General features: G+C 62.8%; 3 protein-coding genes across 3 annotated transcripts in view; 2 read left to right on the top strand and 1 right to left on the bottom strand.

Annotated features, from left to right (window-relative positions):
* Window positions 1-13,421, top strand: part of SCRT1 (scratch family transcriptional repressor 1) — a 48,753-nt gene extending 35,332 nt beyond the window's left edge. The window contains exons 2-3 of the mRNA XM_050800951.1: window positions 7,879-8,434; window positions 10,362-13,421. Coding sequence (XP_050656908.1) covers window positions 8,320-8,434; window positions 10,362-11,293 — 1,047 coding nt within the window. The 5' untranslated portion in view covers window positions 7,879-8,319 and the 3' untranslated portion in view covers window positions 11,294-13,421. The remainder of the gene's footprint in view (window positions 1-7,878; window positions 8,435-10,361) is intronic.
* Window positions 1-27,715, bottom strand: part of ADCK5 (aarF domain containing kinase 5) — a 77,705-nt gene that overhangs the window by 47,658 nt on the left and 2,332 nt on the right. The gene's annotated exons all lie outside the window — the stretch shown is intronic.
* DGAT1 (diacylglycerol O-acyltransferase 1) lies at window positions 17,103-27,709 on the top strand. Its single transcript, XM_050801000.1, has 17 exons — window positions 17,103-17,576; window positions 22,632-22,719; window positions 24,944-24,984; window positions 25,092-25,177; window positions 25,261-25,313; window positions 25,442-25,547; window positions 25,646-25,747; window positions 25,839-25,910; window positions 25,988-26,091; window positions 26,182-26,220; window positions 26,292-26,333; window positions 26,416-26,460; window positions 26,558-26,670; window positions 26,751-26,816; window positions 26,897-26,984; window positions 27,090-27,152; window positions 27,291-27,709. Exons 1-17 carry the CDS (start codon window positions 17,368-17,370, stop codon window positions 27,444-27,446), a joined length of 1,473 nt encoding a protein of 490 aa, XP_050656957.1. The 5' UTR covers window positions 17,103-17,367; the 3' UTR covers window positions 27,447-27,709.

Consider the following 27,715-nt stretch of genomic DNA (forward strand, 5'->3'; position numbering starts at 1 on the left):
CCCACAGTGCTGGGATTACAGATGTGAGCCACTGCGCCCAGGCAGTAGCAACTTATTATTTATCCTGTTGTGCAGGCTGACTGGCTCCGTGAGGCAGTTCTATCCCAAGCATTGTACCTGGGGTTACTTGTGTGACTGCATTTGGCCAGGAGGTCTGCTGAGGCTGGACCATCTGCGGCACCTGTCCCACAGGAACGCTCTGCATGGCCTGTCCTCAATAGCCCCGTCTGAGCTCCTCCCGGCTGTAGCTGCAGGCATCCCAAAGCGAACCAGAGCTCTGGAGTCACCCACAGTGTGCATGGTCACAGCCTTGGCTTGCACCAATTTTGCTGATGCCCACAGCCAGACCCAGGTCAGTATCGGAGGGGGCACCGCAAGAGCTATGCCCAGAGGAACAATTCCTGGGGCTCCATGAGAGCAGCTGCCATAGGCCGAGAGACGTGTTGGGGCTGATGGCTCTACTGAGTTTGAGGTATTGGAGTGAAAGCACCAGGGCAGAGGAGCTGAGGGTGGGAGAGGGCAAGGAGATGATGGGATTCCTGGAAGGAGACTTGGGCTCCCTGCAGGGTGAATAGGCATGAGAAGAAGCCCAGGAGGGCTGGGCCAGGGTGAGGAGTAGAAACGGTTGCTGCAGAAGCTAGGCTATGTGCACTGTCCCCAGGGACTTTTCAGCCAACAGGAGAGAGTGGAGAGGACAGCCAGGCCCAAACACTTTCAGGGAACCTGGGGTAAGGGAGCATGGGGGCTGGGGGTGGAACTGGGGACAGGAGTGTGAACATGGCTGGAAAGATCACATTCCATTGGAGGGAGCAGAATGAAGCTCCAGGAAGGGACTCTGAGCCTGAGTTTGGGGCTTTAGGATATTTACAGGACTGCCTTAGGGATGGACATCTGTGGAGGGAGGGTGAGGAGGTCAGATGAGGCCGAGGGAGGAGTGATGGCCACCCAGGAGCAACGGCCCCTGCTGGTCCCCAAAAGGCCTGAGCCAAGATGGCCCATCAAAGTTGTCCTGCCTCAGGCAGGAATGCCAGGGCCTTTGCAGTCCTGTCTCCATCAGTCACCAGGTGTGGCCACCCCTAGGAGAGTGTGGCCCTGGGCGAGGGGCTCTGCAGCTGCGGCCATCCCTCAAGGCTGCTGGTGACAAGACTCCCAGCAGCTGGAACAGCAGGAAGCCACACCATGGGGAGGTCCAGGAAGGTGAAGGTGGAGAGGCTTATGCTGCATCAAGAATTAGGAGGTTGCCAGGCCGTCGACACTGGGCCTCCACCGAGCAGGCAGGTCAGTGCCCCCCAGCCACTTCCAGAGCCCTCCCCATATCACCCTGCTAGGAAAGTGAGCCCAGCTGCTAGGAGTGCTTGCAGTGCTTAGGTGGGGCTGCCCTCTGGTGGAAGCCCTCTCCTCCCCCTCCTCCAGAGTTGCCTCCTCCACCTCTGCCTCTCCCTCCCCCACCTCTTCCCTCCCCACATCCCCCTTCTCTGCCTCCTCCCAGGCCTCACTCTCAGGTTCCCCCAGCCTCTCCTCAATGTCTCCTTTACAACTTTACACCTGCCCCAAAGGACCATCCTGTAGGGCATGGAAGTATCTTGCGTCTCTGTAGGTGACTGGATTATAAGAGAATATGTGTTTTTAAAACTGATGGAATTCTACTTATATAAGGTATTTTACACTATGAAAATTATATCTCCAGTTTAGAGAAATTAAGTGACCCCTGCCTGAAGCTGAAGGTCTGAGCAGGTCAGGCAGTTGGACCCCTTGGAAGGGGGTGGGATTTGGGCCATTTCAGAGCTGCTGGCCTCTCTGCCATGCAGCCAGCGGGACACAGGAGACCGAGGGGTTGCCCTGCTGAAAGCAAGAAGAAGGCGGGGTCCAATCCTGCCTCCAGGCACCCCTAGCTCAAGCTGGACTGGGCCCAAGCAGGACCCTGAGACCCAGCTCTGCACCTCCTTAGCTGCACCCCCACCCCTGCTCATGTGTTTATCAAGAGAAAAATGGGCCGGGTGGGTTTTTGTTTTTTTTCTTGAGACGGAGTCTCGCTCTGTCGCTCAGGCTGGAGTGCGGTGGTGCGATCTCGGCTCACTGCAACCTCCGCCTCCTGATTTCAAGGAGTTCTCTGCCTCAGCCTCCTGAGTAGCTGGGACTACAGGCACCCGCTACCACGCCCGGCTAATTTTCGTATTTTTAGTAGAGACAGGGTTTCACCGTGTTAGCCAGGCTGGTCTGGAACTCCTGACCTCGTGATCCACCCGCCTTGGCCTCCCAACGTGCTGGGATTGCAGGCATGAGCCACCACACCCAACTACACCTGGCTAATTTTTGTGTATATATATTTGCTGTTGTTGCTGAGGTGGAGTCTCACTCTGTTGCCCAGGTTGAAGTGCAGTGGTGCGGTTTCAGCTCACAACCTCAGCCACTCGGGTTCAAACGATTCTCCTGCCTCAGCCTTCCAAGTAGCTGGGATTACAGGCGCTTGACACCACGCCTGGCTAATTTTTTTGTATTTTTAGTAGAGACGGGGTTTCTTCATGTTGGCCAGGCTGGTCTCGAACCCCTGACCTCAGGTGATCCGCCCGCCTCGGCCTCCCAAAGTGCTGAGATTACAGGCGTGAGCCACCATGCCCAGTCAATTTTTGTATTTTTAGTAGAGACAGAGTTTCACCACGTTGGCCAGGCTGGTCTCAAACTCCTGACTTCAAGTGATCGCCCACCTTGCCCTCCCAAAGTGTTGGGATTACAGGTGTGAGCCACTGCGGCCCGCCAAAGATGGCGTTTTGTGATGCGATGTCTGGGATTTGCTTCAAAATGATGAGGGAGTCGGGGAGGAAGCAGGATGCCCATAGGCTGGTCTTTTTTTTTTTTTCAGATGGAGTCTCGCTTTGTCGCCCAGGCTGGAGTGCAGTGGTGCGATCTCGGCTCACTGCAAGCTCTGCCTCCTGGGTTCACGCCATTCTCCTGCCTCAGCCTCCAGAGTAGCTAGGACTACAGGCGCCCACCACCGCATCCGGCTAATTTTTTTTGTATTTTTAGTAGAGAACAGGGTTTCTTCGTGTTAGCCAGGAACGTCTCAATCTCCTGACCTCGTGATCCACCTACCTCAGGCTCCTAAAGTGCTGGGATTACAGGTGTGAGCCACCGCGCCCGGCCACCCATAGGCTGGTCTTTAGTGAAGGTGCTTGTTGGGCAAGAGGGGAACTTGCATTAACTGGCTCTCTGCACATCTGTGCATATTTGATATTTTCTGTAATAAAACAAGAAAAAAACTCTGAAATCTGCGTTTTGTCCTTTAATTTGCATGTCTTTGATTATTATTATTATTTTATTATTATTTTTATTTTTACAGAGTCTTGCTCTGTTTCCCAGGCTGGAGTGCAATGGAGTGCAATGGTGCAATCTCAGCTCATTGGAACTTCTGCCTCCCAGGTTCAAGCGATTCTCCTGCTTCGGCCTCCCGAGTAGCTGGGATTACAGGCATGTGCGCCACCACGCCCAGCTAATTCTTCTATTTTTAGTAGAGAAAGGGTTTCACCACTTTGGCCAGGCTGGTCTCGAACTCCTGACCTCAAGTGATCCACCCGTTTTGGCCTCCCAAAGTGCTGGGATGACAGAAGAGCCACTGCAGCCAGCCAGCATGTCTTTGATTCCTAATAAGGCCTCTTATTTCTTCTGTAGTCAATCACCTGCTAACCCCTTTGGAGTCTCAGCATCTTTGTTCTGTAAAAAGTTCATTTATACCAGTTATTTCTTTTGACAATCAGAATATTAACTTGTTATGTTTTTTTGTTTTTTGTTTTTTTTTGTTTTTGTTTTTGTTTTTGTTTTTGGGACAGAGTCTTGCTCTGTCGCCCAGGCTGGAGTGCAGTGGCCAGATCTCAGCTCACTGCAAGCTCCGCCTCCCGGGTTCACACCATTCTCCTGCCTCAGCCTCCCAAGTAGCTGGGACTACAAGCGCCCGCCACTTCGCCCGGCTAGTTTTTTGTGTTTTTTTAGTAGAGACGGGGTTTCACCGGGTTAGCCAGGATGGTCTCCATCTCCTGACCTCGTGATCTGCCCGCCTCGGCCTCCCAAAGTGCTGGGATTACAGGCTTGAGCCACCGCGCCAGGCCTCTGCTTCTGTTTTTCAGACACACATTTACAGTTGTGTTGTGCAGCAACCTTGCTCTTGTGGCTCCTCCAAAGCTCCTGCCCCAGCAGGGACAAGTCTGCCCTTGGGCTTTTCTGGGCCACTCCTCATGCCTTTGTCCCCATGCCTCCCCCACAACCCTGCCAGAACCATTTTGGAATACAGATCCCCCCTCATCCTAAAACCCTCCCCAGGGGCTCTGTCCCCAGCGACCCTGCATCCTCCCTGCTGAGGGCCCTCCTTCCATGCTGTCCCTCCCCACAGCCCTCTCTGGGGGCTGCTTTCTCTATCTCCCAAACAATCCTGTGCTCCTGGCTGAGGCCTGCAGACCCCAATTCCCTCCTCTCCTTGAGCAACCCAGCTGGAGCACATGTCATCGGCCACCAACCACCCAGCAGCAGCTCTCACTGTGGCTTCGACCCTGCCCATCACTGCCCGAATTCCTGGTGGTCTAATGTTCTTGTGGATGAACTGCTGCAGACTGCCTGTCCCCTCCAAGCCTTGACCTCTTCTCCAAGTCAATGTCCTCATCTTCTAACCAATTGTGCTCCATCACCACCAGTAACTGCACCCCATACCTCTCACCTCCATTCAACACCGCATTCTCTGCCCATCATTTCCGTCCAGCAGGGTGGACCCTCGGATCTGGGCTGTCCACTGATTTCCTGGGTTGGAGCCTCAATACGGCAAGGGTGGGTGAGAAAGCAACTGCAGGATCTGAGGGTGGGCACACCAGGGGTTCTGGCTTTGCTAAGGATGGGGTGCTGGAGACAAAAGAGTGGGGACACCTGACCCTTATGGTTGACGTTTCCACAACATGGGGCCTGGGAGGGGCAGGGAGAGGTGCGGCCAGCAGCAGAGGGCACAGTGTTCAGAGCCAACACTGCACCCACCTGAAGGGACAAGAGGCAGAACTGGGGCTTGCATCAGGGCGGCAGGAAGAGACTCCCCAAGAGGGGCTCTGCAGAGAGTGGCTAGGGGTACCAGGACTTTAATTGGCTGCAGGACCTCTCCTCTCCTGCAACAGAGCCTCCCAAGGCCGCAGCTCTCAGTAGGAGACTCGGGGAGGCCTCCCATGCAGGAGGACTGACACTTTTCCAGAGCGTGAGAATCGTCCACTGTCCTCCTCCAGCCTCTCCTAGCTGGGGCCCAGGACTGGGGCACCACAGCGACCTCCTGATGCTGGGGGTGAGGGGGAAGGGGGAGTCAGGATGTTTGGGGGGGCGGGGTGAGGAAGCCCAAGTAATTGCGCTCGGGTCGCATGTGCGCTCCGCACCCGGGTCGGTTCAGACTGATGGCCAAGGCCTGGACCCAGCTGTCCCTCCCCGCCAGGGGTCCCGGGAGGCTGCGGGCTCCACCTGAGCTGGGGCAAGGGCCGCCTCAATGGTTCCCGCGGGAGCGCCTGGCCGCGGGACACATGTGTCCCGCTCTGATGCCTCTTCCGTCAAGGGGGCTGGGGGCAAAGGGGGCGAGGAGTTTGACAGAGAGAGGCAGGTATGGGCACAGAGGCAGGAGTGGAAGGGGCTGAGAGGGTGGATAGAGGGACAGGGAAAAGGGGTGAGAGCCGGACGACAGGAATGGCGCGGGGAGAAGGGATGAAGTGGGAGGAGTAGAGGAGAGAAACAGGGATGGGGGTACAGGCAGACGAATGGAAGAATGGGGGAAGGGGACAGAGCTGGGGGTCGGAGGGCCCGGAGTGTGGGGACAGAGAGGCAAGAATACTAGGACGTGCGGAGGAGGCCAGGGATGGAGTCGAAGGACAGAGTTGAGGGCAGGGACAGGGTCCAGGAGAAGGCGGTGAGCGCTGGGTGATGAGGGGATCGCGCCTGACACGTCCTGCCGGCGCCCCGAGGGTGTGCCGGGTAATTAGGCCTCGGTCCAGATGGCCCCCCAGTCCAGCAATCAAAATGTTAATTGGCCCCGCGCCTCCGGCTGTGCCTTGGCCCGGCCCCCCCTGGGAGGGAGCCAGGACCCGCGCGGCTCGGCTGAGGGGGATCCCGCCCCTGCCCCCACCGCGAGCCTAGCCGGCTGCCGCTCAGCTATAAGGGGGCGGCCACTCCCCGCCCCCACCCCTCGGGAGTGCCTGCCACGCAAGATGAATGTCCCGCCGCTGCCGGGGCGGCTGGCACAAAGCGGGTCCGTGGTCTCCACCGCACCCCCCGCGCGGGCGGGCCGGGTCACACCCACCCGGGCTCAGCGCTGGGCCGGGCGGCCGGGGGCGGGGCGCTGAGCTCAGCAAGTGCAGCGCGCCCCCGCAGGCCGTCTTCCCCCGGGCCAGCCCGCCGCGCGCTCCCAGCCGCTGTCCACGGGTCCGCCCCGCGCAAGGTCACTGCGCGCCGCAACGAGCGCGCTCCAGTATCGCACGCGCTCCGGGCACACCCGCGCCGGGACGCTCCCCAGGGCCGCCCCCGCGACCTTGGTCCCCAGCGGCAGCGGGGCGTGCGGGAGCGCGCTCGGAGCCCGTAGACCCGGACCACCGGGCGGGGCGGGTGAGGGGACAATGGCGGCGCCAGGCCCTAACTGGGGACATAGGCACCCGCGCGCGGCCATTGTGCGGCCCGGAACCCCGGAGCCCCCGCTCCCGGCGCCCCGCCATTGGCCGCTGAGCCTGACGTCATGGGGGCTGCAAACGCTGGGCGGGCGGCCGAGGGAAGGGTTATCCGCCTGGTTGCGGGGCTGCCGTGGGGAGCTGCAGCCGAGCGGAAGGGCGGAAAACCCCCAAAGCAGCAGAATTTCTGGAGCAGGGTCGTGGCAGCCCCTCTCCAGCTCCACTCCGGCTCGCAGCGACGCCGCTGCGCCGCACACCCGCCCAGGGGGAGAGAGGCAGGGGCGGGGAGGCCCCTCCAGCCGGCACGGGGTCAGCCGGGGTGACCGAGCGGCGGGAGCCACTGCGGCACAGGGCGCGCGCTGCGCTTTCGCTGCCTCAGCACTCGCTCCTTCGGCTCCCGCCTCCCCCGCCCGCCCCCGCAGATCCCGCGCCCCAGGCCCCGAGCGAGGCCGGCGGGACTGGGGTCCGCCCTGCGTTCCTCCTCAGAAGACCCCGAGTCCGGGGCGCGTGGGTCCCAGGCCTGGCTCCATTTCTCCCCACACGCCCGACAATGCTGCTGGCCGCCGGGCCGCGGTTTCCTGAGCCGCGCGGGGGAATTCCTCACACGCGCAGGCTGAGGCATCCCCGGGACCCCTCCCAGGAGACCCAGGCCGGGGCCCGGCCCAGCGCAGCCATTTCCGCCGGCCTCTCCCCCACCTCTCTCCCCCTCCCCCAGCTCCTGGGTTTTAAAAGCCAGAGGCTGGGCCGGGCCGCAGGCAGACGCGGCTGCGGGCTCTGGAGGCCGGGCCCAGGAGCAGTCCGAGCGCCGAGCCCCGCCCCCGGAGCCCCTGTCCCTCCCTCCCTCCCTCCCTCGGCCCGCCCTCCCTGCGCACCCCTCCCCCCAGGACCCCCGCCCCCCGCCCGCCGCCGCCGCCGCCGCCGCCGCCGCCGCCGTCGCCACTGCCGCTCGCTCCGGCTGCAGAACAATAAAGCAAGCCTCCCAGAGACCCCCGCCGAGGACCCCTGCCCGGCGGCCAAACCCCCGCGGACCGCCCCTCTCCGCCCGTGCCGGTTGAGCGCGCCCGGGCGCTGGCCGCGGTGCTGCCCAGGCCGGCGCTGGCCGCGGTGCTGAAGCTGCCGGCGCTGCTGCTGCCGCCGCGTTCTCCGGGCCCGGCGCCGCCGCCCCCGGGGGCATGGGGGGCCGCTGACTGAGGCTCCGCCGCGGCGGCGGGAGGGGGGGAGGGGAAGGGGGCCACGGAGCCGGGCCAGCCCTGCACCCACTCGCAGCCTCCAGGCCCGGGACGGAGCCGCTCCCCCCCTCTCCGCCCCCCCAGCCTCCTCCCCCGCCTGTCCAGGGGCGGCACTGCGGGCTGGGAAGCCGGGACCAGAGGAGGGAAGGAAGGAAGAGGAGAGGAGAGGAGAGGAGAGAAGGAAGGAAGGAAGGATTGAAGGAAGGAAGGATTGAAGGAAGGAGGAAGAAGAGGGATCCGAAGGGGCAACGGAGGAGACGCAGGGCAGCAAGGAGAGAGGACACCACTCGCGCGGCAGCATCCAAAGGCCAGAGTGGGGACCCGCGCTGCCTCCGCCGCTCCTCGGATGGTGACGGGGCCCTGCCGCCGCAGCCCCCCCAAGCCCCGGCTCCGCAGGCCCACAGCGCCGGAGCCCCGCAGGAATCATGCCCAGGTCCTTCCTGGTCAAGAAGGTCAAACTTGACGCGTTCTCTTCGGCCGACCTGGAGAGCGCCTACGGACGCGCCCGCAGCGACCTCGGCGCGCCACTGCACGATAAAGGTGAGCGCTGGTCTGAGACCGGGGCGCGGGGCCTGGGGCTTTGCTGGAAGCGGTGAAGGACCAGAGTGTGGGGGCGGAGGGCAGGGCCCGGGGAAACAGACTGAAGGGAACCAGAAAGGGCAAGAGTCTGTGGCTGGAGCCTGGACAGTAGAGGGGAGGAAGGGGAAAGCAGAGGCCAAGGCTGGGCAGGGAGAGTGTCGACGCTGGACAGAGGGTGGGGAAGAGGGGGAACTGAGGTACTCGAACGCACACATGGACCCACACCCTGACCCATGCTGGGACAGACAGAGCCGCATGGACGCTGCCATGACGGGACCCAGCCATGCCGGCACACACAGACCTACACTCAGAGACCAGGGCCGCCTTGCCACCCTCTCCTCTTCCTTGGCTGCACCAGGACACCTGCTAGGGTTAGCTGGGGAATGCAGGGAGCTCCAGGGAGTAGGCAGGGGGTCCAACTGGGCCGCCCACCTGTCAGAGCAGAAGGACCAGCAGAGGCAGCAGCAGTCTCTTCCCTGAAGCCTGGGTCAGGGAGAGGAAGCAGGGAGGCGGCTGTGAGCAAGGGAGCCCAAGGTGTGGGAGGCAGGGGGAGGCTCTTTGTGTAAGGGTGCCCAAGTTCAAGGACAACTGTCAGCATGCAAGAGAGGGGTCGGGAGTGCCAGCAGCGTGGGGTGGCAGAGCAAGTGTGACCTGCAGGAGTGTGAGCCTGTGTGGGTCCATGTGACTGTGTGTGGCCATGTGACCGTGTGCGCTTGTGTGTGACCCTGTGTGTGTGTGTGCTCGCCTGTGTGCCACTACATGGGACCATGTGACTCCGAGGCCGTTGTGCACCATGTGACTGAGAGTGTGTCCGGGGTGACTGCATGTGTGACCCTGTGTGAGTGAGGAGGTGGTGAGTTCGGCAGATCAGTGTGCAGCCCACCCTGTGATGGCACACAAGGGCTGATGATGCTGGGAGACTGGGTGTAGCCCTGAAGGAGCCAGAGCATCGCGAGGGGCGTGCATTTGTGACTTTGAGGTTATGAGATCCATCTTGGGCCTGGGGAGCAACTGCAGCTACCGGTATAAGTGATGCTGCCCTCCTCCAGCTCGTCCCTGTGAAGGTGGACGCCCTGGCCCTCTCTGCACCATTCAGGGGCTTGGGAAGGCCCTGAAAGGGGTTAGGGTGTGAGCAGGAGAGGGCAGTGTTGAACAGTGGAGGACCCAAGTGTGCAGGATGGTGAGAGGGAGTTGGGGGCAGAAGCAGAGTGCACGGAGGAGCAGCAAAGGCAGGGTCAAGTCCAGTGGGTAGCGGGAGAGCTGAGGGAGGTGCTGGGAGGCCGGAGGAACTGGAGGAGGGAGACGTCTTCAGGTTCCTCCAAGAACTAGACGGCCAGAGAGGGTCAACATCAAAATGGAGCGCACGTTCTGCAGGCCAGGAGGAGAGCCGGCCAGGACCCCGGAGAGGCGGGACAGACGGGGTCCCTGGGCCGGCGGTCCTGGCTTTGTGCGCCGCGGGTCTGCAGTGTGTTGCATAATCAGGGAAAACTGCTGAAGTGGGGAGAACCCGAGGGGGAGGGGAGAGAGGATGGGAGAGGAGGGAGAGGGAAGCGCCGCCCCTCCCCCCTGACCTTGAGGCTCCGTGGAAGGGGGGCAGCCGCGCCCGAAGACGCGCCTCTCTCCTCCTCTCCGCGAGGGTGGGGCGGCGGGGGCGGAGCCTGGCCCGGCCCTGTCTCATCCTCTCCTCCCCTCTCTTCCCCTCCCTGCTGTCTCCATCCTCCCTGCCCCGCGGTCCCTCGGCCCCCTCTCCTTTGTCCTCTTCCCTGTTCGCCTCTCTCCCGGACCTGGGTCTCCCGGTCCGCTTCTGCTGTCTCCCGCGCCCCACCCCCTGTGTGTGTCCTGCCGCCGCACCATTCCCCTCCTGCTGTCCGTCCGCCTCGGCCCGCAGGGTACCTCAGCGACTACGTGGGGCCCTCGTCCGTCTACGATGGCGACGCCGAGGCTGCGCTGCTCAAAGGGCCGTCGCCGGAGCCCATGTACGCAGCAGCCGTGCGTGGAGAGCTGGGTCCGGCGGCTGCAGGGTCAGCGCCGCCACCCACCCCGCGCCCGGAGCTGGCCACCGCTGCGGGCGGCTACATCAACGGTGACGCGGCCGTCAGCGAGGGCTATGCGGCAGACGCCTTCTTCATCACCGACGGGCGCTCGCGGCGTAAGGCTTCCAATGCCGGCTCTGCCGCCGCTCCCTCCACAGCCTCGGCGGCGGCCCCCGACGGCGACGCCGGAGGCGGGGGCGGGGCGGGCGGGCGCAGCTTGGGATCCGGGCCGGGGGGCCGGGGCGGCACGCGCGCGGGGGCAGGCACCGAGGCGCGCGCAGGGCCAGGGGCCGCAGGTGCTGGCGGCCGGCACGCGTGCGGCGAGTGCGGCAAAACATACGCCACGTCGTCGAACCTGAGCCGCCACAAGCAGACGCACCGCAGCCTGGACAGCCAGCTGGCGCGGCGCTGCCCGACGTGCGGCAAGGTGTACGTGTCCATGCCGGCCATGGCCATGCACCTGCTCACGCACGACCTGCGCCACAAGTGCGGCGTGTGCGGCAAAGCCTTCTCTCGGCCCTGGCTGCTTCAGGGCCACATGCGCTCGCACACCGGCGAGAAACCCTTCGGCTGCGCGCACTGCGGCAAGGCCTTCGCCGACCGCTCCAACCTGCGCGCGCACATGCAGACGCATTCGGCCTTCAAGCACTTCCAGTGCAAGCGCTGCAAGAAGAGCTTCGCGCTCAAGTCCTATCTCAACAAGCACTACGAGTCGGCCTGCTTCAAGGGCGGCGCCGGCGGCCCCGCGGCTCCTGCGCCGCCACAGCTCAGCCCTGTGCAGGCCTAGGGCGGCGGGGCCTCCCCCAGCCAGGTCGGCTCTCAGCAATACGGCCCCCCAGGGAAGTCTTCGCTGGCGTCCGGGTGGAGGGGCCGGAGGGCGGGCCCCTCCTCACAGCAATAGGGGGAGGGGGGCCCGGTCCCACCCCGCCCCGCCCGCCTGGGGCCTTGCCGGCCCTTTCAAGCAATAGGGTCCCGAGGGGAGACCCACCCCGAGCCCCCTCCCCTCCCCTCCAGGGTGCCCCCGGCTTTCTCCCAGCAATAGGGTCGACGAGACCTAGAACCGAACCTCATCTCCGAGTTGGGTCTCTGAAGACGGGGGTGAAGTGAGGTAGGGAGCGCCCTCCTTCTCCCGCCTCTGCGCCCCTGGATCGCGTCGCAGGGACTCAGGTCTTCCCCACCCCTTCCCAAGCCTTCTAGCGCCAGGCCTGCGGCCCAGACGTCCAGGGAGCCGGCCCCTCCCCAGCAGCAGGCCGGGGCGGAGCAGGAGCGGGCGCGCCTGCAGGGACGCCCCTGGCTCGCGGTCTTCGCGGAACTCCGGGGTGTGTTAGACGCGTTGGGGGTCGGGGAGAGGGGCGGACGGCGGCACCCCCTCCCTCGGGTTGCTTCTGGGGCCTCAGTCGGAGCCGCCCTCCTACCCTCGCCTCGCATCCTCTGCCAAATCCGAATTCTTCCAGCCCAGCTTCCCGGGCTCTGTCCTCCATATCGAATAATAATGACACATATCGAATCGCATGGACTTATCCGACCTCCTCAGACCCCGCTTCCGCCCTGCCCCGGGCCCCCACACCCCCGTACCCCGGGCATTCGTGTTGGAGGACGGATTCCCGGGGCCGGCAGGCAGGCCTGGGCGCTGCCCTCTACACACCTCTGTCTTCGCTTTGCGGGTAAAGCCCCCTGGGGGGGTTGCGGACGCGTCGGGTTTCTTTCTTTCTGTATTTGTACGTTTTATTTATGAACGGATTGCACTCGGGTCAGGGAGGGGGCGCTGAACCCCCATCTTGCCCGCCGACGCCGGGGGCTTGGAATGTCCGGGATTACTTTCCACACCCCGAGGCCCGCCCCTAGCTGGGAGCCTCTAGGGAGCCTCAGGCCCCGCCTCTCCGAGGCAGGCCCCTCCCCTGAGACCCAGGCCCCGCCCCCACTCGGTTGCCAACTTTCGCCCGTCTATGCCAAAGCCTCGGCGGCGACCCTGCCCCAAGGGCCCGCCCCATTGGCCGCCGCCTTTGTGACGTCACTGCATGCAGCCCCACCCCCTCCTCCCGACCCTACCCGGGGCTGCCCGCTCCCCCTCCCTCTTAGGTAGTCCGTTGCCGACTATAGAGCAATAATGCGCACTGCATGCGAAGCTGCCGCCGCCTCTAGAGTTACTGAGAATCAGGTATCCCCTCACCCTACCCACCCCATAGGCCCCTAGATCAGGGACGCTGCGCGGAGCCGGCCGCGCAGACTTTCTCCCCACCCCTCCCCGACCCCCACGGCAGAGCCCGGCGGCTGTAATGGTTTCATGGGCGGGGGTGGGGTGGTTGCACCCAAGACCCCTCCTTCAGTCATTAATCATTCACTGACCGTTCATTGAGCACCTACTATGTGCCAGGCCAATTGCTGAGTCCGCCAGGAATGCAGCCAGCTACTGGGAGGTGTGTTTGCAGGACAGGGGTCCAACCGGCTTGGGTGGGCCAGGGAAGAATGGCAGATGCAGAGAGACCAGGTCCCTAGGCTCAGATGCCCCCCACACTCCTCCCCACTTCAACCAGTCCCTGCTGGGCACAACTGGGCTCTACCTTTGACTTAGCCTTTTGGCTCCAGCCGAGGGGAACAGATCCAGGGCTCCTGGGCCCCCACACAGGTGGCCACTTCTCTGATCCTCTGGCAAACACACATCTGCCATGTCCAGCCAGGGGCAGAGCCATGGCTGGAGAAGAAGGTGCCAGCTGTAGCCTATGGTGTGGCCAGCCTCACCCCCAGCAGCAAGCGTGGCTGCCTCCGCAGGGATGACCCGCCGCTCTGCATAGCAGTGCCCACATCCAAATACCCTACACAACCAGGCGTGGTGCCTGCACAGCTCCCAAGCTGGGGCCTGCCCACCTGTGCCGCATGCACACGCACACACAGGCGCCCCCATCCCACCCCACCCCATACTCCTGTCTACCTACCTAAGGAGAAAGCTGGAGGGCTGTGGGCCCATCAGGGTCTCCTGCTTCCCCCTACACCCCACCGCCGTGGAAAGCCATGGGCCCCCTCCCGCCCCCATAACTAAGCAGCACAATAACCGACTTAGCGAATTCAGGTAGAAGGAACGTTTAGGTAGCACCTATTTTGTACTGATTCTACAAGTAGGGCCCGAGGTGCGGGGGCCCTCGGGTGGGGGCTGCGGCCGCCGGCCCGCCCGCCCCCACCCCCGCCTGCGCCCCGCCACCTTGTACATATTCCCACCCGGAATAGGCCGGGATTTTTACTCGGGCCGTGCCCCTCTTCCGCCCCCATTTGGGGCCAGGCCGGCCGGACAGACGGACGGACGGACAGACCTCCTTCCTAAGCACAATAGCACCAGCTCCCCGGAGCGCCGCACCTCCACAAGGAGAATAAATGCCACTCTTGATAGAATCCGGAGTGTCGGGCTGATGTGTCCTGGGCTGGGCACGCTGTTGGGGTGCTTGGGAGGGTCTTCCCAGTCTGGCAGCACCTCAGAGGCTGGTGCTGCAAGGGTCAGGCTGAGGCTTTTCGTAAGAGGGCCCTCTTCTTCCACTGGGGAGGGCAGGCGTGGCAGGCCCAACCACAGGAGCATCAGGTCTGAAGGCAAAGTAGTTGGCATTTCCCCTGGGGTAGGTGGATCTGCTCTGCACCAGGAACAAGAGCACTATGGAGCTCCAGTCTAAAGTCAGGCCCAGCCCACGGCTGGACAGAGTAGGGAGGGTAGGTACAGTAGGAGCTGTCGTTCCCCGGCCTGGGTGCCGTCACTTTTCTCTCCCTGAAGGAGTTTTATGCTGTGATGGAAGGCCTGACAGCCACCTCAAGCCCTCTGAGATGCTGTTGCAGGAAATGGGGACAGTGGAGAGTTCGAGGTCTGGCCCTTTTCCTGTGGCCTGCTGCCCACATTCTGACCCCCATGCTTCCTAGATGTGCTCCCCCAGTGTCTGAGGAGGCCTCCATGGATAGCTGCGTTGGACCAGTTCTAGGGAGGAGGTGCCCAGGGGAAGAGAGGCTTCTGCAACCATCGCCCAAGGGCTCTAGACAGAATGAGTAGTGGAGGAGATAAGAGACAGGGACCCTTTGCCCAGCAATGGCCCCTGGTAACCAGGTAGGCAGGCATGAGCTGAGAGGCCCAAAGTCTTCAGACACATACATTCAAACCAGGTCAGTCCTAGGTCCAAGGCCAGCAAAGCTGCCCACACCCTGGCAGGGACAGGGGACAGACCTGCCCAGACTCCCTTGGGATGGAGAGCAGGGGAACCAGGTCTGCAGCATGTCATGGCCTGTGTGCCTGGCACTTGGAGGGGCTGTGGTACAGGTGGGTGCTCTCTTTGGGTCATGGCAGGCAGCAATGGCGGGGAGGAAGGTTCCTAGCCTCACTCTTTCTGAAGGACTCCAACAGTGAGTGGCTGTTCCTACTTCTCCAGGATTCTGATGCGTAGAGCGGGTGGAAGGATGGAGGTGGCCTCCCTGCGGCCTGGGATGAGCTCTCCCGGGTACCTCCCAGCCACAGATACAACTTTCCCTTCTGAATGAGTGGCATGGGCCACAGATCACAGCTGCTGCCCCACCCTGCCCCCACCCCTGGTGGCAAAGCCCTTCCTTAATGGTGTGTCCACAGCCAGTGCTTTCCCATTGGCTCCAAGCCTGGCTCTGCTCACCAGGCCCGTCCCATCCTTCCTGGTGGTCCAGTCCACCCTCCCATTGTCTTTCTCCTGTGGCCACTTGCCAGCTTTGAGTTGGGATGCCACCACAGGTTGAGCCGTTATCTCCTCTGCCTAGCATGAGGCACTCTGTGGCCAGGTCCAGACCTCTCTGAGCTTGGTGTCGGTCCATACTCAGACAGGTCTGGGCCTGCCTGGCCACAGAGTGTGTCTGCCAGTGACTGCGGTCAATAGATGAATGTTCTGGGAGACTGGGTAGGAGACGGGGCTGGTCCTGACTGACCAAGACCCATGTGTGAGGGGCTCTTGGGCCCAGTGAGGGGGGCCCCACTCAGCAACCTACACAAAGGGCATCTGCCAGGTAGCTCCAGCCTGCCTGATATCTGGCTGGCAGCAACCCACAGTGGCCTGTGGTGACAGAACATGTCACCAGGGGGGAAACCAAGGGGGCAGCCCTGTTGACCACTGTTGGTGGAGCTGGTGGAACAGGATGGAGCTCAGAGGGGAGACTGTGACCAGTCCACAGGAGAGGACCCCACCTCAGGAGAAGCACCTGTTTGCCCCTGCTCACCCCAGAGGACTGGAGGTGTTTCTAGAGTCGGAGTCCTCAGTGAACCCTGGCATCCTGAGATCCAGGATGTTCTCACTCCATGCCCTGTGCAATATGCACACCAAGCCAAGGTGGGCCGCACCTGTGGCTGTTGCAGTTGAGTAGTTGCTTCATTTAACATACAAGGTGGCTGGACCGGTGGCTCATATCTGTAATCCCAGCACCTTCAGAGGCTGAGGTGGGAGGATTGCTTGAGGCCAGGAATTCAAGACCAGCCTGGGCAGAATAGTGAGACCCCAGTCTTTAGAAAAAATAACAGCAGGCGGGGCATGGTGGCTTGCACTTGTAATCCCAGCACTTTGGGAGGCCGAGGTGGGCGGATCATGAGGTCAGGAGATGGAGACCAGCCTGGCCAACATGGTGAAAGCCCGTCTCTACTAAAAACACAAAAATTAGCTGGGTGTGGTGGCACGCACCTGTAGTCCCAGCTACTCGGGAGGCTGAGGCAGGAGAATCGCTTGAACCCGTGAGGTGGAGATTGCAGGGAGGTGAGATCGCGCTACTGCACTCCAGCCTGGCGACACAGCGAGACTCTGTCTCAAAAAAAGAAAAAAGAAAAAATAACAACAACAGGGCGGTTGCACAGGCTGTGCAAATGCACAGAAGCCTCTTGAGTCCCGGCAATCCAGCGCCCCAGACTTCTGACATCCTGGAGAGGCTGGCCCAGGTTGGAAACTGGGAGGCCCTGAGAGTTGAGGGAAGTGGAGCTCCTTGTGGAGGGAGTGGGTGGGCCGAGGAGACACCACTAAGGGGCCTGCGCCCTCGCCCTCGCCCTCCTCTCGCCGGGCTCTGCAGGCGGGGAGGTGGAGAGCCTGGGAGTCTCGTGCAAGGCAGGCGTCCTGGTGACGCAGGGCCTGGTGCACTTCTCCAGCTTGGTCTTCTGACCTGGCCCTTGTCTGACGTCCCCTAAGGTGAAGAAAAGCAGGTTCCTGCCGGGGTAACCAGAGGGCTCGCGGAGCACAAGCGCGCCAGGGACGTTACCGTAATCTGCGCGCGCGGAAACCAACGCGCTGGGTGGCCGGCGACGCGAGCCGCCGCGGACACGGGCCTGGGCAGCTGGACCGTGGCGCACTAGGCGCTTCCTAAATGATTGCCCCGAGCGAGTCGCTGAGACCCCGTGTGTACACAAGTGGGACGAGGGGCGGGAGCACAGCGGCCAGGAAGCCGGGGCCCGGCGCACCCCCGGACAGGACCCCGGGACCACGCGGGGGCGATGCGAGGTCCGTTCCCGCTGCACGCACTTGCAGCCTGCAGCCCCGGCCCAGCGAGCGACTACGGCTCCCAGGGTGCTCTGCGCCGGCGCGCCCGCGGCGACTACGGCTCCCAGGGTGCTCTGCTCTCCGTTAGCCTCTCCAGGCCCCGCCTCAGTCGGCCGCGGACTACAAATGGACGTGAGAGGCGGCCGCCCGTTAGTTAGCGGCTCCGGAGCGACGCGGCCGCGATCCTTGAGGCCTACGGGCACGACGCGGGCGGGTGGAACGCGCCGGTGGAGCGGGCACCCGGGCTACGGCGGCCGGCAGGGGGCGGCGGCGGCCGTTGCCGAAGGTCCGGAGGTGGGGCCGCGGGCCTCGGGCGCTGCGAACCCGGCGGGCCTAAGCTTTGCCGCGGGCTGAGGCCATGGGCGACCGCGGCGGCGCGGGCGGCTCTCGGCGCCGGAGGACAGGGTCGCGGCCCTCGAGCCACGGCGGCGGCGGGCCTGCGGCGGCGGAAGAGGAGGTGCGGGACGCTGCTGCGGGCCCCGACGTGGGAGCCGCAGGGGACGCGCCAGCTCCGGCCCCCAGCAAGGACGCAGACGACGGCGTGGCTAGCGGCCACTGGGAGCTGAGGTAGCGAAGCGCCGGACCCCCTAACCTCTGACCCAGGGCCCCGCGACTCTCCGGGGTTGGCCGAAGCGCGAGCTCCGAGTCCGAGAACATGGGCCCTGGGCTAAGGGGGGACCGGTGTGCCCTGTGGGCTCTGTGGGGAAACTGAGGCTTAGGGGGGAGAGTCACCTGACAAGGTCACTGGGTAGGGGCTCCGGAGCTGGCCTTGGCCAGGCAGAGGGGAGCCGGCAGGGGTCCCGCGTTCAGATCCTCTTGGGTCTGTGCATCCTCAGGGGCTCCCGAGAAGCTTTTCGAGGGGCGGGCTGGTGGGGTCCCCGCCCTGGACAGTGTCCCCTTATCTGGAAGGAGTCAGATGAGATCTGGGCAGTTTGTGGTGATGGGTCCTTCTTGGTGCTCTGAGCGGTGCCTTGCAGGTAGGTGAGACTCCCGGAGGAGGGCTGGCCTGCCAGGGAGGGGCCAGCGGGAGCCCAGGCCTGTCCGAGGACGGGGGAATCAGCAGCTGCCCCGGACAAGGGACAGTGTAAGAGGCATTCTTGTCCTTGCAGACCCTCCTGAGAGTGGCTCCGTGGCCCCTTCATTTCTCCAGTGGTTAGGCTGGCCTGGAGCACTGCTGATGTTGCCAGAACCAGTGTCTGCTGTAGGGACAGAGAGTTGGGTTCTGTGTTGGGACTTCCACCCTCCAGGTGGGGGGTGGGGTATTGGGGTGGTGGACATACCCGTAGGCGGGTACCCGGCTCAGCTGATGACTGACAGAGAGCGGTGGAGGGAGAGAACCATGGCCCATGGGAAGGACTTGGCCAGCCTGGGCATTGGCTTCCTCCTCTAAGCTGGCCTTGAGCAATCCCCTTGCCACCCTCCATCCCCCCTTGATGGCCTTTACCCTGGCCCAGGGATCCTCAGGGGCTTTGATTTAGAGGGCAGCTGAGGGCCTAGAGGTTATCAAGGTAGAAGTGGGCTGATTTTGGACATTTAGTTGGCAATGATTTGCTCTCTCAGTGAACAAGAACAGAGCTTTCCTTCACTGGGCACCATGGGGAGGGGACTGGGGGAGGGCAGGCACTGTCGTGGCCCTCAGGGTGCTCAGTTCATCTGGGAGATAAGATAACCTCAGCTAGAGGCAGGCATGGAGCAGTGTGGACAAAGGTCAGGCATGGAGGCCATGAAGGCGCTGTGGGGAGGAGGGTGGCCCTCCTGAGAGGGGTGCTTGCCTGCTGTGGGTCTGGGGTGCTGATGAGGGAGGCTGGCCTAGGCACCTCCTGCCTGAAAAGGAGGTGTGGCTCCTGGAGTTACCCTCTCTCTAGGAGGCAGGGGGGATGGCTACATGACCTGTGGAGGATGTGGGAATTGAGATCTTTTTTTCTTTTCTTTTTTTTTTTGAGACAAGTTTCGCTCTTGTTGCCCAGGCTGGAGTGCAGTGGCACAGTCTTGGCTCGCTTCAACCTCCGCCTCCCGGGTTCAAGAGATTCTCCTGCCTCAGCCTCCCGAGTAGCTGGGATTGCAGGCATGTGCCACCACACCCAGCTAATTTTGTATTTTTAGTAGAGGCGGGGTTTCTCCATGTTGGTCAGGCTGGTCTAGAACTCCTGAACTCAGGTGATCCACCTGCCTTGACCTCCCACAGTGCTGGGATTACAGGTGTGAGCCACCGCGCCCAGCGGGGAATTGAGTTTTTTTAAGTGTGAGATGAGGGTAGTCCCAGCTTTGGGCCAAGCTGCCATCTGGGGGTAGATAGGGGAGAGTAGTCACCTTCCTGCTTTGCAAACCAGCGAGCCTTTCCTGTGCTTCTGCTGGTGTGGGATGGGTGCAGAGCTCGTGGGAGAGGCCTGGTGAGTCCCTGTCCCTGCCATTGAGGTCGTCTCTCCTTGGGAAGAGGGGCAGTAGATGGCAGAGGTGAGGCCTTCCTGGGAGGCTGAGACCAAAAGTCCATCTGCTTCTGTGTCTCCAGGACTTGCAGGCCATGTGTGCTTGTCCCTCAGACCTGGGGACGCAGCAGGGCTTGGGGCCCCACTGGCTGTGGCCACTGGACTCTTCTCCCTGCTCTCTGGGTCAGGCCTTGCTCTGCCTGCCCTCCTGGGACTTGGCCTCTAGCGCACCCCCTTGTCAGCCTCACAGCCTCCCCTCCCTCCCGCTTCCTGCAGCTCTTGGCCCAGCCCAGCCTTTCCTCTCTGCCACTTCCTCATTACTCCTTGAGCTCGGGGCCTCCTCCCCTCACGGACACTTCCTGCTCACCTAGGGCTGGGCTCTGGGTGTGAGCTCCTTTCTTCCGGCCCCGTGGCAAGGTGAGGCTATGAGGCAGGCAGGAGAGGGCACCCCTTTCTGCTCTGCCTGTGGCTCACTCCTGCCAGGCTCTTTGCACACACCCAGCAGCCCTCTGCTCACAGGCACCCCAGTCGGGCCCTTCCGGTTTCTGGCTTCTCCCAGGGTGTTTTGTCCCTGAGGTGTCCTCTCTGACTCTCCCTTCCTCTCTCCAGCAGGGTCTGCGAGGTGCAGGGAGCCTGCCCCAACCATCTTGAACCCAGGCCCAGCCCAGAGGCCAGAGGGAAGGAGGCGGCAGCTGGGAGCAGAGCTGGACTCTGCCCCCTCCTCATTCTGTTTGGCCCTGGAGCTGCACTGTGTGGGCCCCAAGTGTGGGACTCACTGGGACCTGTGCCTTTGGACACACTTTGAACCTGGAGACAGGGTGGCGGGTGGGCATATGCCAAGGTCTCACTGTTGCTGTGAGACTGAGAGGATCCTGTTGGCTGGGTGGGCCTGGGGCTGCAGGAGGGAGGGCAGGCTGCTCCGAGTCTTCTTGGACTAGGGAGTGGGTGCAGGGACAGCTGGAAGGTGCAGAGGCTTGGGCAGGCCCTCCAGTAGGAAAGAGGGTGGACAAAGGTGCTGTGGGCACAGGGGCAGATCCCGCCTCCCCATGCCGCTCCATGCAGCCTGCCTGCCCTCTAGCCCACTTGCCCCTGGCCACACTGGCTGCTTGGAGCTCTGTGGGCACTGGTGGACTGGGGCTTCCTGCTCATGGGGGCCTGTGAGGGGTAGGGGTAGCGCAGTGGGGGTGCTGCCTCCTGGTAGGGCTGGTCAGGCCTGTGAAGGGCCTGAGGCAAGGGCATGGCTGGGTTAAGGAAGGCCTTGGAAGCCTGTCGAGGGGCCCCTGAGAAAGCTTGTATAGGATTGTCTGCAGTGAGTTTTGGGAAGCACCACCCTTTCCCGACTCCTGTTTTCATCTTGGAGATGGGCACGGATAAAGCCAGCATGGTGTCCTTGGTGGCTCAAAGGGGGCAGGGGTCACACTGTTGTGAAACAGCTGTGGTTGGTAGGTTGTGGTGCAAGAAGGCCAACCCTGAGGCTTGGGATTGTTCTGCTGAAAACAAATGGGCTTGAACTTTGGGAAGAGGGGGCAGTGGAGAGGCCCAGTCCAGCAGACAGCTCAGAGAGGCTGCTGGGCAGCTGGGCCTCGTGCCCCTGCTCCTGTCTTGGTGCTGGGGCTCTTGCGGCATCCACACCCAGCCTCCTGGTTGTGGGCAGGCAATGAGTGGAGTAGGCTGGGGAGATGAGCCAAGGGCCATGGTCAGTTGGGAAGGCAGCTGCCAACTTGGGGAGGGGGTAGGAGGGAGGCTCAGGTGGAGACCACAGCCTCACTGCATGGCCCAAGATGGACCTGGTAGGTGGACGCAGGACGCTCAGGCTGGAGCTGGGAGAAGCAGGGGCTGGGGTGGAGCTGCCTGCCCCTGTGTTCTAGTCTAAATGGGCAGAGGGAAAGGTGTGATCATCCTCCCTGCCTGGGGGTTTTGTGAAACAGTGTAGACTTGTCAGGAACCGTGTAGGTGTAGATTGGGCAGGTGTTGCACCAACCTTGGTCTTGGGGGGCAAAGGTTGGGCTTGTTGGCATTGCCTCTTGGCCTCCCTGGCCCTTTGCCTCCTGGGCAGGGCCGTCTGACTGTCAACCCCAATCCTAGCTAGCTTGCCTTGGGCACCCTGAGGGCATCTGCCTCACGGGGCTCCTGCCATCACTCTCAGGCCCACTCTCCCTGCCTAGGGGCTCTGAGGGACAAATGTGTATGTGGGAGGGAAAGGGAGATCTGGCCTCTCCTCTTACAAAATTGAGGACTTGGTCAATGCTGTGTGTGGTTTCTTGGTGTTACGGCAGCTGGGAGGTGAGGCGGGCCTGCAGCTAGTGTATGTGAGCCAGCACTGCTTCCTAGGACGTGTGGGGCCTGGCCAAGCTCCTGCTATCCTTGTCCTAGCTATATGGCAGTCCCTCTGTTGGGCTGGGTGCCCTCTTCCACCTGTGCGGTATGCTGAGGACCACAGGCAGGGTCTGCCTGTGCCCCTCCAGCACTGGTTGGGAGATCATGGGTGGGCACCCGCCTCTGTTGGAAGCCTCTTGGCCAGCAATCACCTAGCCCTGGGTGGGTTCCTTTCAGCCCCCTCAGCCTGGGCTGGAACACATCACAAACAAGTGGATGCTACACCAGCACATGAGGGCTGGATCCCTGCCTCTGGGAAGGTGCATGTCAGGCTGGTGTGTGGCTGGCGCTTGGCCTACCTTTGCCAGTTTGAGCCTGCACGTCCAAGTGTGGGGGACCCCTTGGCTCCCGGGTGCTGGGATGGGCCCACTGAATAGGGTGGACTCAACCCTCACCACTTGGTCCCTGCAGTGCTGGGCGGTGCCCCCTGGTCCATCCCCAGGTGGGACCCTGCTTGTGGCCCCAGTACTAGTCCACAGTCAGAGTGCGTGGCAGTGGCCAGAGGCCTCTGGAGAGTGAGACCTGGAGTGTCCAAGCTCCATGTAGGTCCAGTCCAGGCAGGGCCAGCTGAGCTTGCTTCTCCTGACTCTGACGTGCTCTTCCCACTGCTTGGAGGTGCAGGCTCTGGGGGTCCTGAGAGCTTTGCCCACTGTAGGTCTTGAGGCCACAGTGTGGCTCTGCCTGGTTTCTCCTCCTGGTTGTAAATAGGGAGTGGGGCCTGAGGGCAGACGAGGAGGCTGGGGTGGGGGCCTGGATCCTGCGAGGGCGGCCCTGCCCTGCTGGTGTCCACTCAGCGGGTGCTTGTGTTGTGCTCTGTCAGGTGCCATCGCCTGCAGGATTCTTTGTTCAGCTCTGACAGTGGCTTCAACAACTACCGTGGCATCCTGAACTGGTGTGTGGTGATGCTGGTGAGTGGGACATGGTGTTGGGAGCAGGTCTAGGTCTAGGTGGGGCTCTGCCCCAGGTAGGCCTTTGCCTGGGAACAGGCTTTGCCACCCAGGGTGTCGGGGCTGGAGCCCCTGTGGGCTGGGGTGTGTGGAGCAGGCTGCACCTCCATGTGGCCACCAGCACTGGACTGTTGGGGAGGGGAGTGGCAGTAGCTGCCCCTGCTGTGGTCACTTGGGCGCCCGTGCACCATATACTTGCGGCTCCCCATTGGATCCCAGGAGGGCCCTGCAGATGTGGTGTGGGCATGGGGAGGCTGAGCAGTGCCTGGCTGGAGCCTGTGTGTTGTGAGCTGGGTCTGAGGGGTGCAGGGCCTCCATGGAGGGCAGGGTGGAGCGGTCTTGCCCTAGGCTGGTGGGAGAGTGGACTGCATGCTCTGTGGACACAAGGCCTCTCTGGCAGGGGATGTGAGAAGAACTTCCTGTGCTATGCCACATGGCCTGCGTGGGTATGGAACCGTGCAGGCCTGGCCACTACTCTGCAGTCCTCCTGGCCCCTTCCTTCAGCTGTGGGTCCTAGGAGCCCCCCAGGAAGGTGATTAGATGGAGCCCTGTGCCACGTCCAAGGCCTGATGCCTCTGGGTCTGCTTCCCACAGCCCCACCCCAGAAGTAGTTGGAATCTAGGGCTCAAAGGGGCACCCACAGGGCAGGTCAGGGGCAAGGGCTGTCTGGGTCCAGCCTCCCCCACTCAGGGCTGATGTGGCTCGAGGCCTTTGACCTTCACCCAGGCGTGTCTGTCTCTGGCCTTGGGTGCTGCTCCTGTGGCTAACCACGTGGAAGGGGCTGCACATCCACACCCCCACTGCCCATAGTCCTGGGAGGTTCCCTGGGGGTGGCCAGCTGTGGAGGCCCACGAGGCCTGGTGGCTGAGAAGCTGGCCAGGCAGGAGGACAGTGGGCCCAGCGCCAGCCCAGCACTCAGGAGACGCAGCCCATTCCTGGCCCAGGCTGGGCCTTGTGTAGCCCAGGCAGCACTGTGTGTTCTCCCCAATCTCTTGGGCCTGCCTGGCCCTTTGGTCCAGCCCTGAAGCCTTTTCCCTGCTTTGGCTCCCCCATGACCCCCAGCCCCGGGCATATGTCCCGCTCTGGGCTGCCTGTTGCATTCCCTCTGTGGCCTGGGCTTGGAGATGGGTACCGCCCATTGGCAGCTTTGGCACCTGCCTACTGTCAGCCCTCAGGAGAGGCCAGTGACAGTGTGGGCCACATGTGTCCGTGCAGAAGGCCTGTGTGTCAGCCCTGCAACTGAGGGAGGCGGGGCAGTGGCCCTTGTCTCTCTGAAGCAGTCTCCTCTCTCATGAAGCCTTCCCTGACCACCCAGGCAAGAGACCCTCAGTGTTTCCTTGCCAGCGACCCTTTTCCCCAGCACCAGTTCACCACCACGTGAGGCCTGAGCTCTGGGTGGTAAGCCAGGTCTGTGGCATTGGGGCCCAGCTCATGGAGGTGTTGGTAGTGCTTGTAAGATGAAGGAGGAGGTTCCTGTCCTTGCAGAGGGAGACCAAGCATCCAGCTCCAGGCTAGTCCCAGGAGCCTTTTCCCATGGGGGCTCAGTCCTGGGAAGTTGCTTTGGAGCCAAGTGTCGAAGGCTTGGAGGGCTGCAGGAAGCAGAAGAGGTAGGAGGGGCACAAGCCCTGGGAAGCACTCTAGGCCCAGCCCCCCTTGCCACACAGCTGGGCACTGCTCCTGCAGAGAAAGGGTAGGCAACTCCTTCCCTTCAGCCTGGGCCACCCGTAGGGACTGGTTCCTTAGGGCTCAGCTGTGGGCAGGCCTCCCTGGGCAGGCCTGTATTCTGGGGCTGTCTCTCTGGTGTGGTTGGCTGTGGGAGCCTTGGGTCCCTCACTGGCTTGGCTCAGCATGAGGGATGTGAGCAGCTCAGCAGCTGGTCTTTCTGCTCCTGAAGGCCCAGGCGTCTGACAGGGTTGGTTGGTCTTGCTGGCTGTTCCCTCCATGCGGGCCCCTCTGGTGTGATGGGGACAGGGAGGGACTTCCCCTTGCCCAGCACTGGTGTTGGCTGAGGTGGGTGCTGAGTCTCGGAGAGTGGCATGGAGACCAGACAGGGCTGGGTCTGCAAGCCTGAGGCTGCCACCCTGAGCTCAGGCTGGGGACGTGCCCAGAGGTGTTGGGAGGATCTGGGGTGAGTGCCCTGTGGCCAGGACTAAAGGGGCTGCACCCTCCTGTCCGTCCCTCGCAGATCTTGAGCAATGCCCGGTTATTTCTGGAGAACCTCATCAAGTGAGTGCCTTTGCCAGGTCCCACCCCTGCCCCACCCATGGCCTGTCCAGGCCCTGCCCCATAGCCCCACCTGCCACCCACTCAGGCCCCCATCCCTCCACTCCCAGGTATGGCATCCTGGTGGACCCCATCCAGGTGGTTTCTCTGTTCCTGAAGGATCCCTATAGCTGGCCCGCCCCGTGCCTGGTTATTGGTGAGCTGGGCTCTGAGGAGGGCCTTGGGTGGGAATCAGGCTGACGTGGCCTTGAACCTGTGCCTTGGTGCTTCTGTCCACAGCGGCCAATGTCTTTGCTGTGGCTGCGTTCCAGGTTGAGAAGCGCCTGGCGGTGGTAAGCAGTGCCCCTCACCTGTGTGCTTACCCTGCTGTGTGCGCTCCTGGGAGGAGCTGCTCCCGGGCCTGGCAGCCCCTCCCCCAGGCAATAGGAGCCCTGGTTGAGTACTCTGCCCCCCACTCCAGGGTGCCCTGACGGAGCAGGCGGGACTGCTGTTGCATGTGGCCAACCTGGCCACCATTCTGTGTTTCCCAGCGGCTGTGGTCTTACTGGTTGAGTCTATCACTCCAGGTGCGCCCCCATCCCACCCTGCCCAGCTGTCTTGGGCCAGCCACGGGCGTGGCCTCTGGCTATGGCCCTGTGGAGGCCTGAGCCCACCTCTCCCACAGTGGGCTCCCTGCTGGCGCTGATGGTGCACACCATCCTCTTCCTCAAGCTCTTCTCCTACCGTGATGTCAACTTGTGGTGCCGCAGGGCCAGGGCCAAGGCTGGTAAGGGGCTGCTGGGGGCTGGGGCTGCCCGCTGGGGGGCTGGGCAGCAGCAGGGCCCCACTCCCCGCCTCCCACTCTGCTGTGTTCGTAGGCTCTGCGGGGAAGCAAGCCAGCGCCGCTGCCCCGCACACCGTGAGCTACCCGGACAACCTGACCTACCGCGGTGAGGACCTCTGTGGGGCTGAGGTGCGGGGCACAGGCCGGGTCTGTTCTGGAACCAATCCCCTATGCCCATTCCAGATCTCTATTACTTCCTCTTCGCCCCCACCTTGTGCTACGAGCTCAACTTTCCCCGCTCTCCCCGCATCCGGAAGCGCTTTCTGCTGCGACGGATCCTTGAGATGGTGAGGTTGGGGGCTGGGGGCGGCCACTGGAGGCTGGGGTCCTCCAGGCTCGCCAAGGCCTCAGCTGGCTGCTCTCTGGTTCCCCCCTAGCTGTTCTTCACCCAGCTTCAGGTGGGGCTGATCCAGCAGGTAAGTGGGGTGGGGTGGGGTTGGGTGCAGCTGGGTGTGGCTGGGAGCTGACACGGTGCCTTCCTTTGCAGTGGATGGTCCCCACCATCCAGAACTCCATGAAGCCCTTCAAGGTGAGCGGCCCAGGTGCTCCTGTGGCTGGGGTGGCTGGGGAGTGGCTGGGAGCACGGCTGGCTGAAGGGCTTGTGTCTGCAGGACATGGACTACTCACGCATCATCGAGCGCCTCCTGAAGCTGGCGGTGAGTGCGGACAGGTGGCGCGTGGGCGGGACAGGAGGGGATGGTGGCATGTGGGGGAAGGTTCTAGAACTTGGTGCCCACCCCCACCCCCTGCCAGGTCCCCAACCACCTCATCTGGCTCATCTTCTTCTATTGGCTCTTCCACTCCTGCATGAATGCCGTGGCTGAGCTCATGCAGTTTGGAGACCGGGAGTTCTACCGGGACTGGTGGTGAGTGTCCCTGGGGTGTCCCTGGGGGCTGGGATGGGCCATGGTGTGCTCTGATCCCCCTGTGGTCTCTTGGCCCCTAGGAACTCCGAGTCTGTCACCTACTTCTGGCAGAATTGGAACATCCCTGTGCACAAGTGGTGCATCAGGTAGGTGGGGTGTGTGTGTGTGTGTGAGATGTGGAACATGGCCGTGACCCTGAACCCCTTTCCACACTCCCCCTCTGCAGACACTTCTACAAGCCCATGCTTCGACGGGGCAGCAGCAGGTGGATGGCCAGGATAGGGGTGTTCCTGGCCTCGGCCTTCTTCCATGAGGTCAGTGCTCTGTGGGACGTCCTGCCTCATCCCTGGGCAGGGGTATGCCCACGGCAGGGATGGCTGGTTCCCCCTCCCTGACATCTTCTCTCCCTCCCACCTCAGTACCTGGTGAGCGTCCCTCTGCGAATGTTCCGCCTCTGGGCGTTCACAGGCATGATGGCTCAGGTGAGCGACCCCTACGTGGCCTCCTCACCCACTTACCCCCTGCCTGAGCCCTTGGGCTGACCCCCCCATGCCCAGGGACCCTGAAGCCCCCAGCCCTGTGGTCACCATGGCCGACTGACTTGGCCCCTCATTCCCCAGATCCCACTGGCCTGGTTCGTGGGCCGCTTTTTCCAGGGCAACTATGGCAACGCCGCTGTATGGCTGACGCTCATCATTGGACAGCCAATAGCCGTCCTCATGTACGTCCATGACTACTACGTGCTCAACTATGAGGCCCCGGTGGCAGGGGCCTGAGCTGCACCCAAGGGCCTGGCTTCTCACTGCCACCTCACCCCCGCTGCCAGAGTCCGCCTCTCCTCCTGGGCCTCGAGTGCTGGGGATGGGCCTGGCTGCACAGCACCCTCCTCCTGTCCCAGGGAGGCCTCTCTGCCCCTATGGGGCTCTGTCCTGCACCCCTCAGGGATGGCGACAGCAGGCCAGACACAGGCTGATGCCAGCTGGGAGTCTTGCTGACCCTGCCCCGGGTCCGAGGATGTCAATAAAGTGCTGTCCAGTGACCTCTT

This window comes from Macaca thibetana, chromosome 8 (assembly GCF_024542745.1).
Source record: "Macaca thibetana thibetana isolate TM-01 chromosome 8, ASM2454274v1, whole genome shotgun sequence".
Taxonomy (NCBI): Eukaryota; Metazoa; Chordata; class Mammalia; order Primates; family Cercopithecidae; genus Macaca; species Macaca thibetana.